Source organism: Melopsittacus undulatus, chromosome 6 (assembly GCF_012275295.1).
Source record: "Melopsittacus undulatus isolate bMelUnd1 chromosome 6, bMelUnd1.mat.Z, whole genome shotgun sequence".
Taxonomy (NCBI): Eukaryota; Metazoa; Chordata; class Aves; order Psittaciformes; family Psittaculidae; genus Melopsittacus; species Melopsittacus undulatus.
This window is the reverse complement of record NC_047532.1, coordinates 63,022,156-63,036,912: the sequence shown is the minus strand read 5'-3', so window position 1 is coordinate 63,036,912 and position 14,757 is coordinate 63,022,156. Positions and strand designations below refer to the sequence as shown.

Sequence of the window (14,757 nt, the reverse complement as noted above, 5' to 3'; positions counted from 1 at the left end):
TTCCTAAGTGATGTATTTATTTCTGTCTCTTACAGTGATTTCCTTCATGTAATGGCATCTGAATAATGTCAGTAAAAAAGGCCTGTGTAATACTGTGCGGACAATCTATGAAATGCCTTTGTGTGGCCTTTTGAAGTATTCACTAGAATTCAGTGTCTTATTGCAACTGTGAGATCAACACAGAAATATTGTGAAGATAACAATAATCAGTATTCACTGATACACATACACATATACACACATGTATTAAGCTTATTTATATGCGAGTCCTGTATTTTGTCCTAGATGGATATTAATAGTTTAATAAGAAAACAAGAAAACAAGAAAAAGCTGGGGCTTTTTGAACTCTCCTGTCTCCACAGGTATTAAACACACACTTTTTTTTCTTAGATTTAATGAGCAACTTTAAAATAATTATGCAGACTAGACAGACTGTGGTTTAGGAAAGCCTGAAAATGTACAGCAGCTGTTGGCGTCTGAGCATGAAGAACAGATCTCTAGTGCTGAAATCAAGGCTCTTCAAGAAGACTGAGTCTTCTGCTTCAGAAATAGCTATAAATATCTGCACAGTAGCTACCGGAGCCATAAGGCTGAGTTTGCCTGTGCAGTCAAGAAGTATGACTGATGGTGTTTGTTATCTGTCTTGCTCTGAGTGCTAAGGAAAGTGGCAATTTAAACAATTATGGCTGTATCTTTAGCTACTGTGGACCATCGGAAGTCAGTAGAGATCGCAGTAACTGGTGTTTGCTCTAGTAAGAGCTCTACATACAGAATTAATGGTATTGGGAGGGTGTAAAAACTTTCTTCATGTTCATATACATGCATCTGGCGGGGGCTGTCCAACACTCTGGCAAAGCCAAAGATCTGAAACAAAAACACCCGTAACCTAGAAAGCCATTGGAAGATGTATGCTAACAAAAATACAAAATCTAGCCTACCACTTTTTCGAAACAGGTAAAATAACACTATTGCCACAACAAATCTCTCTGAGGCACAAGTTTCTTAGTACCCATTATAGTATTAACAAGAGAGGGGATGCCTAAGTCTCTACCATAAGAGCACCTTAGAGAGAAGTTACTTAAACTGGAGCAAAGAGAATCCTAAACCGTTCTAATAACTGAAGATTTTATATTTATTTGTACCAGTGTAAATACCATGGAGATCACTGACTTATGAACTGGGGTTAGTATATCCCTAGGGTAATGCAAAAATAAACTCACTGCTACAAGAGAAAAAACGCTGCTGTGAAGGAGACAGAAGACAACATAGTGAAAAAAGGGAAAGGAATTAAAAGTAGTCAGATTTACCTTTTCGCCTTTGGATCCCTTGAGACCACGGACACCATCAGCTCCCTAAAGAAAGAATATAAAGAATTACCCACATGCACATATTCAAAAATGGTGGAGGGAGGAATCCAGTAATTAACACTTACCTTTACACCACGAGGACCTGGATAGCCAATTGGACCCTGAGGACCTGGAGGCCCCTAAAATACATTGGAGTAAAGAAGCTTTGTTTGTACAGTACTTGGCTAGCAAGCAGTTCTATCCCGAGTCTATCTTTGTTCTTTCACTATAATGCAGCAGTCTTAAGTGAGACATCAAAATAACACTTGGCTGCCTGCCACTAAGAAAAGTTGTATCACATATCAAAAGACAAGTTCAGTATCACTATAAAATGATTAAAAGAATTACGAACTTGGTTCTACTTGTATATTTCAGGAAAATCTATCCACAATATAAATTATCTGAAACAATGGTCATTGGGAAAAGTAGCAAGCAAACAAAACCAATCTGTGTCTAAGGATGCTTCGCTGATGATCCTCCAATGTCTGCAATGGACAGATCATAAAATCTTCCCCTAATGAGGCCTTTCCATCTGTCTTCTCACAACACCGCTAGACTGCTAACATCTCTGAGAAATAAAATTTTCCATCAAATCTGGCTGAAATTGATTTGTAAATTCAGAAGAAATAAGGAACAACTGACAAAATGATCACACACACCTGTACTTTCGAAACACAAATGCTCAGGGTAAGCTTTATTCCTCAAGGAATCAGGATAAAATCTACAAGCCTTTAAAAAAGAACATTTTGGACACAAATACTTATATGCTAGTTTCAATGGAATTGTACTTTCTGAGCTGTTCATTCATTCATGTATTTATTCACAGAATCACAGAATCCCAAGGGTTGGAAGGGACCTCAAAAGATCATCTAGTCCAACCCCCCTGCAAGAGCAGGGTAACCTAGAGTACATCACACAGGAACTTGTCTAGGTGGGCTTTGAATATCTCCAACGTAGGAGACTACACAACCTCCCTGGGCAACCTGTTCCAGTGCTCTGTCACTCTTACAGTAAAGAAGTTCTTCCTGATATTAACGTGGAACCTCCTATACTCCAGTTTACACCCATTGCCCCTTGTCCTGTCACTGGACATCACTGAAAAAAGCCTAGCTCCATCATCCTGACACCCACCCTTTACATATCTGTAAACACTGATGAGGTCACCCCTCAGTCTCCTCTTCTCCAAGCTAAAGAGACCCAGCTCCCTCAGCCTCTCCTCATAAGGGAAGTGTTCCACTCCTTTAATCATCTTTGTGGCTCTGCGCTGGACTCTTTCAAGAAATTCCCTGTCCTTCTTGAACTGAGGGGCCCAGAACTGGATGCAATATTCCAGATGCGGCCTCACCAAGGCAGAGTAGAGGGGGAGGAGAACCTCTCTTGCCCTACTAACCACACCCTTTCTAATGCACCCTAGGATGCCATTGGCCTTCTTGGCCACAAGGGCGCATTGCTGGCTCATGGTCATCCTCCTATCCACCAGGACCCCCAGGTCCCTTTCCCCTTCACTCCTTTCCAGCAGGTCAACTCCCAACCTGTACTGGTACATGGGGTTGTTCTTCCCCAGATGCAAGACTCTACACTTGCCCTTGTTGAATTTCATCAAGTTTCTCCCTGCTCAACTCTCCAGCCTGTCCAGGTCTTGCTGAATGGCAACACAGCCTTCTGGTGTGTCAGCCACTCCTCCCTGTTTAGTGTCATCAGCGAACTTGCTGAGGGTACACTCAGTTCCCTCATCCAGGTCGTTGATGAAAATATTAAACAGCACTGGTCCCAGCACCGACCCCTGAGGGACTCCACTAGTCACAGACCTCCAGCTAGATTCTGCCCCATTGACCACAACTCTCTGCCTTTTTCCTTTTAACCAGTTCTTGATCCACCTCACTACCTGATCGTCAAGCCCACACTTCCTTAGCTTATCTATGAGAATGCTGTGGGAGACAGTATCAAATGCCTTACTGAAATCAAGAAAAACCACATCTATCACTCTGCCATCATCTAGTTACTTCCTCGTAGAAGGCTATAAGGTTGGTCAAACATGACTTCCCCCTGGTAAAACCGTGTTGGCTATTCTTAATGACCCCCTCATCCTTGATATGTCAAGAATAAGTTGCTCCATCACCTTACCAGGGACGGAGGTAAGGCTGACCGGTCTATAATTACCCAGGTCCTCCTTCTTGCCTTTCTTATAGACTGGTGTGACATTTGCCATCTTCCAATCCTCAGGTACCTCTCCCGTTTCCCACGACTTACCAAAGATGATGCAGAGTGGCCTAGCAATGACCTCCACCAGCTCACTCATCACCCGTGGGTGTATTCTATCCTGACCCATTGATTTATATGTCCAGATTGCTTAACTGATCCCTAACCCAATCCTTACCTACCAAAGCAAACTCTTCCTTTATCCTGACTCCTTCTGGGGCTATATGAATCTGGGAACCCCAGGGAGAGTCTTCAGGAGTAAAGACAGAGGCAAAGAGGGTATTCAGCACCTCTGCCTTCTTTATATCCTCTGTCTCCAGGGCACCCACCTCATTCAGCAATGGACCTATATTGTCTCTTGTGTTAGTTTTATCCGCTATGTATTCAGACTATATTTCAGCATTGCCACTGAAATCAGTACTGCAACTGAAACTGATTTCACCTGCTATAAAGGGTGCTATTCTGGATAAATGAAGGTCAATACTGAGTGAGCAGACAGATTTAGAGCTCCAAGATGTTCAGTGCTTCATAAAGAAATAACTTTTCACTGGAACTGACTTGAAGGCAACCTCAAAAATACAATGAATATGCATGCATTTGTACAAGGTTCTGAAGAGCCCTTGTCGATACTCTATACAATGGAATTGTAAACTGAAACTATTTGCAAATTATTTCTATGAAATGAATGCAACAACTTTCATTGATTGTCATTCTGTCAACTTCACAATCAGTTTTACTTTCAAAGTTTAATCTCTATAGTATTTAGAATTTCTATGATAATTAGAATATAATAAATATTTTTGTCTGTATACAGATGCTTTGAATGTGCCATGAGTTTTCTAGTAACTTCCTAAACAGCTCTTGGAGCAGCAATGTGTCATAAAACAAAAACTGCCAAAGGTTTTCTTGAAAGTTGTGGAAATAAATGGAAATAAATGGAAAAGTTTTAAAACTCACCAATGCACCTTTATCTCCAGACTGACCCTCTTTGCCAGGATGACCCTGATTTAAAAGAAATGTATAAACACTTGAATTTCAGGTCACTCATCACCCTTTCTCTGTATCAGAAACACACAGAAGCACAAAATGCTGAGAAACTATATTCTTAAAAGAACTTAAATTAAATTTAAAGATTAAATTTAATTTAAAAAATATATTTAATTTAAACATAATTAAAATTAAACTAAACTAAATTTAAAAATACTGATTTAATTTACATAACAAAGAATAAACTGAACAATAGTTACGTTAATGTTTTCAGGACTATCCTGATCACCCCTTTTGTTTAGTTAATGTTTCAGCAGTAAGAGTTTATAATGCAAGACATTGTCAGATTTGATTCTGAAACAAGCAGAGTGATTAATATTAGACATTCCTAAAATTATTTAAAATTTCACGGAATTTGCTGCAGAAGCCAACAGAAGGCTGATCTAGCCCTATCGTTCTATGTCTTTGTTTTAAAGTGTGACTTATTTTTCAAACAAAATATGTTTCTTTGTTAGCCTATGTTCTGCATCACTGACATTAATACTGTAGCACTCAAAATATTAACTGATCCACTGTTCCTTTCTTGAAGAAATTATACCAAAATGCTGCAAAAATTAAATGTAATTTAATGCAACTAAAGGTTAATTGAAGTTTATGAGAATCAGTCGGGAATTTATGTTCATCAGTCTTCCTAGAGAAGCATAGTAAATCTTCACTTTTGCCAAGCATTTGTTCCCACCTAACATGTAGCCAGTTACTAAAATGGTTCATATTTCGATGTCACTGACATTGCAAAATGTTTTCAGTGTGTCATGGCTGTTAATCTTATATGATCTTATAATCTTATATGACAGACCCCTGGTGCTTACATTCAATTTTCTGGCCTTGGAAAACAGTTTAAACTATGTTATTTATTAAAAGAATTATTAAAATAAAAAGCATTTGATAGCTGCTTAACAGTGATGGCTAGTTTTCCTTTAAACAGTTTGTCTTACTAATATTAAAGATTTGTTATTTGCTTGTTTCAATCTACATATATCAGTTTTTTAATCCTAACCTCCCAGAATATACATTCTTGAGTACAAAATTAAAATCTCAATCCAGTTAGAAGTCTCTAAAACATGAAATTACTTTAAAAATGCTGCTAATAAAGAATGTATCCTTTTAGATTTCTATTCATTCCAGTATAATTTACCATTTTAAACAACGTCTCATCTTCAAAATAGAAGGACATTTCCTCCTACAGAAGTGACATGAAATAGCTAGTTTTCCTCATCTCCTGAATAAAATGCTTTGGAGCTTCCATCAGATATTAACACAGATACCATGGAAGCAGCTACAAAGCTCTCTGCAGTCAGGAAGGTACTGTTTATTGCCTTCAATTACTAGTGTAGTTCTATGTTTGTAAATAGGTCATATCAATCAAAACAGACTGAAGTTTAACCTGCCTCTACAGCCCTTCCTCTGAACAAACCTGAGGGTGCATGAGGGAGATAATTTTGGGTGGGTGTACTCATTGAGTTAGTTTTTTCATAGCAGCCCATTTGATGCCGTGTTTTGGATTTGTGACTCAATCTGTCTAGATAACACAACAGTGTTTTAGCTATTGCTCAAGTGCTTCTACAGTGTGGTTTTCTTGTCCCATTCTAACCTCAGACAGCAAGCTGAGGGTGAGCAAGAGGCTGAGAGGGAACACAGCTGGGAGAACTGACCCCAGCTGACTGAAGGGATATATCACACCATACCATACCATATGATGTCATACCCTGCAGTAAAAGCTCAGGGGAAGGAGAAGGAAGGAGGGGACATTCACAGTTACGGTGTTTGTATTCCCAAGTAGCCCTTATGCATGCAGTCAGTTCTGGTTTTCTTATCCTGCTGAAGCTCATTTAAGAAATGCAGATTTAACTTAAAAAGAAATATTGTGAAGGAAAATGGCAAGGGGAAGAGAGACATGACCTGAGAAGTCACACTGACTGCCTAATGTCTCTTGGTGGTACAAAAAGATGATGCTTTTGACACAAATAGTGTATATCCATGTAATTATGAACAATCATTCCATTTAAGTTTAGGGCCTGAACTGTAAGCAATACTGCTTCAGGTGGTTATACTCTGTTCATGTGAGTGAATGCATCCTCTGAGCTAAGCTGAATTCCTTAATGATCACAAGATTCTAAATACTGCCTGTCCTGGTGCAGACAATGAAAGAAGCAGCCCAAACATGTAATAAGCACCTTAGGTCAGGAAGCAGAGAAAGACCTAGGCTATTCTGTGTTTTCTCAGAGAACAAATGCTGAGTATTTTTATAGATTATTTGCTTTGCCATACTGACATAGTATGACTATACTGAGGCAATGTCTAGCCCTCTGTGAATTAGAGTATTTACATATTCCTGCAGATGTTTCAGATGCATTTCATCATCTGGAAGCACATTTTTAAAGCCCGCAGCCATTTCTAGCAGCTGCTTTAAAGATGTAATTCTTTGATTTTTAACTGCTCCAACAAGTTTTAGGAGAGTTTTAGATGGATTTTATAATGCAGTTGCCAACTAGAACTACCAGTGCTCCAATTTCTTTTTGCAACATGAGTATTCAGAAATACTGGTTACTTACAGGAGGCCCATCAGAACCAGGAAGGCCAGGAAGGCCAGGCTTGCCTTGAGGTCCCTAAATGCAATAACAGAGACACATCTTAAGAACAACAGTGAGCATTATATTATTTATAAGGATAACGAGTGTCAGCCCTGCTGAGGACTGACATGCCCTAAGCCAGCAAACTACTGTAAATATTTTTAGCATTTTAAAACAACTGGCAAACTCACTACATCTGTAGAGAGCAATAATAACAATACGCTTTTTTAAAGCAACAAATTAGGGAGGAAAAAAATCCCACCCCAGATCCAATACATTTAACTCTAAAAGCCAAGAATATAAAATATATTTATACCCAAATATCTTCATATAGATAATAGGGATAAACCAAAACTATGACAAAACTAAATCCAGAAAGATACTATCATAGAATATATAAGCACAAGGCCAATTCTTACACTCTTTAGCCAATACAAATCACCCATATCCCTGAGAACAGGCTTCAGGAATTACCTACGAACATGGAAATACACAACACAAGGTGGGGAAGAATTCTTTGGAGTACAAAGTTAACTGTTATTTAGAATTTCAGGAATGAAAGGATTCACCATATTAAAGATACCAACAAGATCAAGAAGTAAAGAGTACAGGTTACAGAACTGCAGCACTCATAGTTGAAAGGCATAGTACATTTGTGAAAGCCTCTTGAATATTGTGGACCTAGCCCATTTTGTTAGAATAATACTTCTGCGGCACAGAGGCAGGTAAAATGCATGTATATCGATTCCCAAAATCTCCTTCAATTCCCTCTAAACTATATATTAAACAATGAAGAGAAGCAAAATCAAAGAAGAATCAATAGAGCAAGAATTCAGCAAGAGGGGAAGAAAGGTAAAATTAGTGTAAATTCAAAACTGACATTTCTGAAATTAATACAAGACATGTTTCAAACCATAAGAACACGTACCAACAGAGAGATTAGGAAAAAGAACACAAAGTGGCACACTACAGTATGTCAATTACACTGCAAAGTAATGTCAAAACATAATCCTTTAGAACAGAGAAATTGTGTGGATACAACTTTGTTATAAAAAGAGATTAATAAAAATAATTTTCACAGCTTGCTGTGAAACTAATCAACACACAAATACACGCTGTTCAATATTGTAGATGAGATTATGAAGCAAGTAACAGAATTAACTGAAATTAAAGGGAGGAAATGATGCTTGTGAAAGTGTTTATATGAGAGGACAGCCAGGCCTCTGTTGGCTATTCATTTACTTAACGATTTCAGGAATATCTGCTAATTTTTAGACCTTAGCTTACTATTCTGTGAAATATAGCAAAGCTCTTAAACACACAAGCAAGGCTGCTGCACAGAACTGACTGTAAAACACCAGAATAATGCTGTAACTTACTTTTTCACCAGGAGGTCCGATAGGACCTTGAGGACCAGGAAGCCCCTGTTAAAAAGAAACCAGTGTGAGAAACCAGGGAGAACAATATACATACATTCACCCTACTAAAGGTCCCTCATTATTCTGTTTAAACATACTGGTAAATACAAGTGCCTTCCCCCCCCAACCCCCCTTACAAGTTAGATCAGGAGGTTTGTGTGAGCCTTTTGCACAAGCCACTATTCTGGCAGCGGGTCTGTAACAAGATCCTATTCAGAGTCCTCGTCCAGGTGTGGCTGTTCCTGCTGCATTCCAGGAACACTGAATGAGTCATTTTTCTCCTGAATGAAAAATCCCTCTGAAAGCTTTACTTGAAAACTCTGCTCCCACTGCCCTGAGTACATTTGCAGTGTTATTTATAAAATCATTGAAGTTTTATCGGTTTTGCACATTAAATGCTAACCTTTTAGTAATTCACATTTATTAATCATTTGCTGCATGTTACATCATATGTCTTGAGAGTTATTTTACGCTTACCTGTGGGCCTGGAATTCCTTGCTGACCAGGAGGTCCTGGTTCCCCTTGAGGACCCTACAATGAAAAAAAAATACGAGGGCATTAGGTTTGCATTTCTGCACTACAGATCTTAATTGTCAGTGCTAAAAGGAATACAGACTCATCATTGTTCCTCCCTCTTTAAAGTCTACCACCAATATTCTATCCAGACTGACTCTTTTTTTTTGTTAATGCTAATTAACATTATGTTTGGGGTTTTTTTTTTAACAGAGAATAACAGACCACATGTAGGACCTAAGCACTGGAGTCCATGGTGCTAAAGGAGCTTGACAGAAAGCATGGTTAGGCCTTTTGGCTGAAGACTGAGCAATAGATGGCTTCTCTTTTCTATGTAAAATCATAATGAACCTGAATATTCTGACAAAAAAGCTTAATTAAGTGGAAGAGATAACATAGTGGCAGGGGCAAGAGAATGTGGAAAGGATTCTTAGAACCCACACCCTTTTTAGTTCCCAATTTACTTACTCACCATGTTTCCTTTTGGGCCAGAAGGTCCATCAATACCTGCAATGCCCTACAACACACAATATAAGCATGAGCAACTTTTGGTGGACTTCCATTTTTCTCCTGGAAATTGCAAATACAAAGCAGTTCATACATACAGGTTGTCCAGGGGGACCAGGTGTACCTCTGGGGCCCAGCAATCCCCGTGGACCCTGTAAGAGATGAAACACTTATAAACACCACCATGACTCTTTCTGAACAGAGATGCCCAGGAGCAGAACTGGGCAAGGAATGTCACAGGAATGTCATATTTGAGCTTGATGATCTTAAAGGTCTTTTCCAACCTAGTTAATTCTATAAGAAGGATGAGGGGAAGTCAGCATGAGGGTTGAGAGACAAAGAAAGTGAGAAAGGAAGAAAAAACCACCAGTAACAGATTCTCTTTAATCACAGAATCAACCAGGTCATAAAAGATCTTTAAGCTGATCCTGTCCAACCGTTCCCAGCACTACTGATGCCACCACTACCCCATGGCACTCTGGGCCTCTCTCCACGGGTATGTGAACACTTGCAGGGACGGTGACTGCAGCCCTGCCCTGGACAGCCTGTTCCAATGCCTGAGCACCCTCTGGGGAAGGAATTGTTCCTCAGCTCCATCCAAACCTGCCCTGGTGCAGCTTGAGGCCTTTCCCTCTTGTCCTGTCACTTGCTACCTGTGAGCACAGACCGACCCCACCTCACTACCCCTCACCTTTCTAAGGCGGCGCTAAGGGGCAGCCCGCACCCGGTGGAGGCCCCGCCCCTGGAACAGGCCCGAGACACCGTGCGGTGGGGCGGCAGCCCCAGCTCTGCTGACCGCCTGCGGCTCCCGCCCGTTGCCGAGGGGCTGCCTTGGCGCCGTGTGCCGCTGCCTGCACTGGTAAGCTCCCGGCGGCGGCCAGCCCCTTCCCTCCCCGCACGCAGGAGCGGGTGGCACGGCCCAGCATCCATCTCAGCTGAACAGGATGGCAGTGTAAGGGCGGGTGTTGATTTAGCTGCTGTATGGTCATATCAGGCAGGGGCAGGAGATAACTATTTAGATTCCTGGTGCAGAACACTCGCACAGCATCTTCCACTGAAGTTTCAGCTGTGCCTTGGCCTGAAGGCCTGACCTGAATAGCAGCAAACATGTTTGTATTCCTGTCTTAAAAATATGTTGGCCTTCGTACTTGTGTAATGTTCCAACAAATTTTATCTGTAGTAAAGATCCAACAAATAATTAAAAATTACCGATAATTTTCTTATAGTAAATGAATGCATTCTGGAAATCACATTTATTCCTCTTACTGTGTGGTTCGGTTGATATGCTGGAGGGAAGGAATGCCATCCAGAGGGACCTTGTCACGCTTGTGAGGTGGACTGGTGCCAGCCTTATGAAGTTTAACCATGTCAAGTGCAAGGTCCCACACCTGGGTGGGAGCAATCCCAGGCACAGCTACAGGTTGGGCAAAAAGGAAATTCATGGTAGTCCTGCGGAGAAGGACTTGGGGGTGTTAGTCAATGAGAAAATGAACATGAGCCAGCAGTGTGCACTCACAGCCCAGAAAGCCAACGTATCCTGGGCTGCATCAAAAGGAGCGTGACCAGCAGGTCGAAGGAGGTGATCCTGCCCCTCTACTCTGCTCTCATGTGACCTCACTTGGAGTATTGTGTGCAGTTCTGGTGCCCTCAACATAAAAAGGACATGGAACTACTGGAACAAGTCCAGAGGAGGCCACGAGGATGATCAGGGGACTGGAGCACCTCCCATATGAAGACAGGCTGAGAAAGTTGGGGCTGTTCAGGCTGGAGAAGAGAAGGCTGCATGGACACCTCAGAGCAGCCTTCCAGTATCTGAATGGGGCCTACAGGGATACTGGGGAGGGACTCTTCATTAGGGACTGTAGTGATAGGACAAGGGGTAACAGGTTGAAACTTAAACAGCAGAGGTTTGGATTGGATATAAGGAAGAAATTCTTTCCTGTGAGGGTGGTGAGGTACTGGAATGGGTTGCCCAGGGAGGTTGTGAATGCTCCATCCCTGGCAGTGTTCAAGGCCACGTTGGATGAAGCCTTGGGTGATATGGTTTAGTGTGAGGTGTCCCTGCCAATGGCAGGAGGGTTGGAACTAGATGATCTTAAGGTCCTTTCCAACCCTAACTATTCTATGATTCTATGAAGCACAGTAGTGTGAAAAAAGAGAAGCCAGGCCTTATTTTCTAATAAACAGATGTTTAGAAAACGTTTTCAAAGCAACAGGGGCTTGGTTATAGTCTCATGCATCAAGGACTGCAGTGACTGATTTTACACAGCAGGATAAGAAATAGCTTTCGTGACTCTGGCATTTAGGTATGCTTGGCTGGATGTATCTCTGTCCTAGTTCTAATCTTATACATAATGTTTCACCCCTAACAAAACTATTCATTTGTTTTCTTTTCAGCCATTATCAGTATTCTCTATATGCACGCACAGGCAGTAATTTTTATATTTGGAATTCAGAACAGTTCAATGGAAAGGGGAAAAAAACCTGATAGTGACTTTTGTTTGTAACAGAAACAGAAGAATAAGAAAGCATTGCTTACAGCTTCACCTGGGAGACCTCTTGGTCCTACTTCCCCATCTTCTCCCTGATTTTGTACAAAAGGAGTATACGTTTAGGAAAAATACCATATTCCGACCTTATGAGCATTCACTCTGGATCTGACTGTGTAAATAGCAACTTACTCTTGATCCATCTTCACCAGGTAAGCCAGGAGGACCCTGTGGGCCACGATCTCCCTGTAGAATAATGAAAGTTATAAAAATAACACATCTGTTGCTGGAAACAATAGTGGATAGGAGGGAAATGAAAACTAATGTGTTAGCTGAAGTGTGATGTGTCAAAACACGTCAACACAATGATACCATAATAGCTTACAGGATTCAGTCTTTTATTACTTCAGCATAAAAATAAACATTATTGATACAATGAATTATTTGTGTTTGTAAAATTTCACTCTGTAACTATTCTTGGCCCCAAAACATAAACAAACAACTGCTACAAAATGCAGTGTTACCCATACTTTCCTTTGTCTCATTGGCACCTTCCCCCTCCAGCTACACAAGGTACTACTGCCAATAAAATAAGGCATGTATACATGGGTCAGAAGTTAATAAACCAGTTGCTGGGCCCTGGAATATACACAGTGAAGTTTCAGAACCATGCACCCTTGCACCAGTCATTGAGAGCCTTGGGACTGATTTCTCTGAGGCTGTGGAGAGCAGACAGACTTCCACTCTTATGCCCAGAGGCTGGGGCCTTTCAACTCTATATATGCAGAGCCACAGTAGATTCTGGACCATACCTCTAGGATTTATTTTTCTTTCCCCATTTCTAAAGAGAACTAGTGTGCTACATAGCTCAAACAACACTGACTGACCTCTTTCTGGGCAGTGGGTTTTTAGACTATGACTTCCTTCTGGCATTGGACAACAACCAAGTATTCATGCTTTTTTCCTTAATTTTATGAGTGTCTCCAAGGAGCCTGACCACAGCATGGATCCTAGCAGAAATATATGAAGTTGCTCTTTAGCAGATCCATTCTTTACTCTTTTAGACTTTTCTGGGAATTTTAGGTAACTTTCTCTCTTACCCCAAAGCTATCTAATATTAGGGATGCTGGGACTTTATTCAACTGCCTTTTTGTCCTCTGTAAGTTGGAGTTGGCATCAGAGAGGAAATGAAATCCTGTGAACTGCAATTTAACAGCCGTAAGATGAATCAATACAGCAGTTCCTGTATTTTGCCAAGTTTTGGAACTACTCAATGTGATTTGCCAGTAGAGCATGTAGTTTTCTACATGCTAAATGACACTCCTGAAAGATTATAAGAGACGCGTGATCTGTACCCAGCCTTTCAATTAACATTCAGGTGAAGACTTGACTTAAGCTTTCAAATACTGAAATAGTTTATCCCCCTCAATGGCTATCTTTCTAGTATTGCAATCACCTGGCAGTTAGATTAGGAGCTTACATTCAGTGTCCTGGTATTCTCATGCACTAAGATCCAAACTTCCCATCATTATCAGAATTCTAAGCCTTCCGTTCTCTAATACTCTCCTTCAAATATTCTGTTAAAGCCAGAATTTAATTTTCCTTAGACCTTTTCTTCTAATATACAGTGTTTTGCTTTTTTACTGGAGAAGGGTTATACGTCTGGTATATCTAAATAATAGAATTCAAAGACATAAATAATGAAGTTAAAAAGAATATTACACCATGTGGTCTGGTCTTCCCTACATTGGAATTTAAACCAGGATCTCCTGTCTGACCATTTGTGTTTGACACAAGCTAAACTTCAGAGAGACATCCAGTTTGCAACTCATATTTCAAACACGAATAATTCTAAAAGTAGTCTTAAAACTTCCACACAAGTTATGTGTTTTCAACATCAATTCTCTTATAGCTGAAACATAACTACAACAGAAAATTTGCTTCTCTTGTCTTTTGTGCTCTTTAAGGCAAGCCAGAGAGAAATGAACACTTGCATTATATTCTGTCAGTTTATATGAGTCCAAAGAGCTACAGTGACCTGATCTGGCTTTGAATTTAGCTGCTTTTAGAAAGAACATCCTTTGTACTTTTACAGATTTCCACAGAATCATGAGAATGCAGTGATTTTAAATAATGGGCTGAAAGAAATACTATTTTGCAAATTTCAACCCGAACTTATTCTCCTGCTTTAGTTTGTTTAGAAAATATTAAACAAATAGAGTGCGCAAAAAAAACAACCAACCAAACAAACCCAAACCAAAAAGCAACCAAACAACGCAGTTATTTCTTTATGACTGGTCACACAGAGAGACAATTCTAGTAGTTCAGGTTGGAAGCTCCACACACTCTGATTGAACCAATTTCTGCTCAGCCTTCAACGGAGTGAAGTAATGGTAACAGCTTAATGCCTATCCCCCTCTGCTGGTCACCTGCTGATTAAGCTAGATTTCCATTCTATGGTGAGCTAGTTGCTTTACTCTCTTTAAGTGAAAGGGGATGATGAAAGAGGACCAAGACATTTCTGTATGACACTGGAAGTTCTTTTTACATTGCAAACAGAATTCAGAAAAGTATCTTTAGATGCTATTAGAAAGAACTACATTATGGGCCAGTAGACAACACACAGATTTTCTGGGAAGTGTGGCATTGTGCTAACTCATTGAAGGGT

At 40.3% G+C, this 14,757-nt stretch overlaps 1 protein-coding gene across 4 annotated transcripts in view; it reads right to left on the bottom strand.

Annotated features, from left to right (window-relative positions):
- Positions 1 to 14,757, bottom strand: part of COL11A1 (collagen type XI alpha 1 chain) — a 168,456-nt gene that overhangs the window by 77,064 nt on the left and 76,635 nt on the right. For all 4 annotated transcript variants that reach the window (XM_031054761.2, XM_031054762.2, XM_031054760.2 and 1 more), the window contains 10 exons: positions 12,282 to 12,335; positions 12,140 to 12,184; positions 9,699 to 9,752; positions 9,566 to 9,610; positions 9,058 to 9,111; positions 8,542 to 8,586; positions 7,145 to 7,198; positions 4,503 to 4,547; positions 1,433 to 1,486; positions 1,308 to 1,352 (listed from right to left, as the gene is read on the bottom strand). In XM_031054761.2, the coding sequence (XP_030910621.1) occupies positions 1,308 to 1,352; positions 1,433 to 1,486; positions 4,503 to 4,547; positions 7,145 to 7,198; positions 8,542 to 8,586; positions 9,058 to 9,111; positions 9,566 to 9,610; positions 9,699 to 9,752; positions 12,140 to 12,184; positions 12,282 to 12,335 (495 nt within the window). The remainder of the gene's footprint in view (positions 1 to 1,307; positions 1,353 to 1,432; positions 1,487 to 4,502; positions 4,548 to 7,144; positions 7,199 to 8,541; positions 8,587 to 9,057; positions 9,112 to 9,565; positions 9,611 to 9,698; positions 9,753 to 12,139; positions 12,185 to 12,281; positions 12,336 to 14,757) is intronic.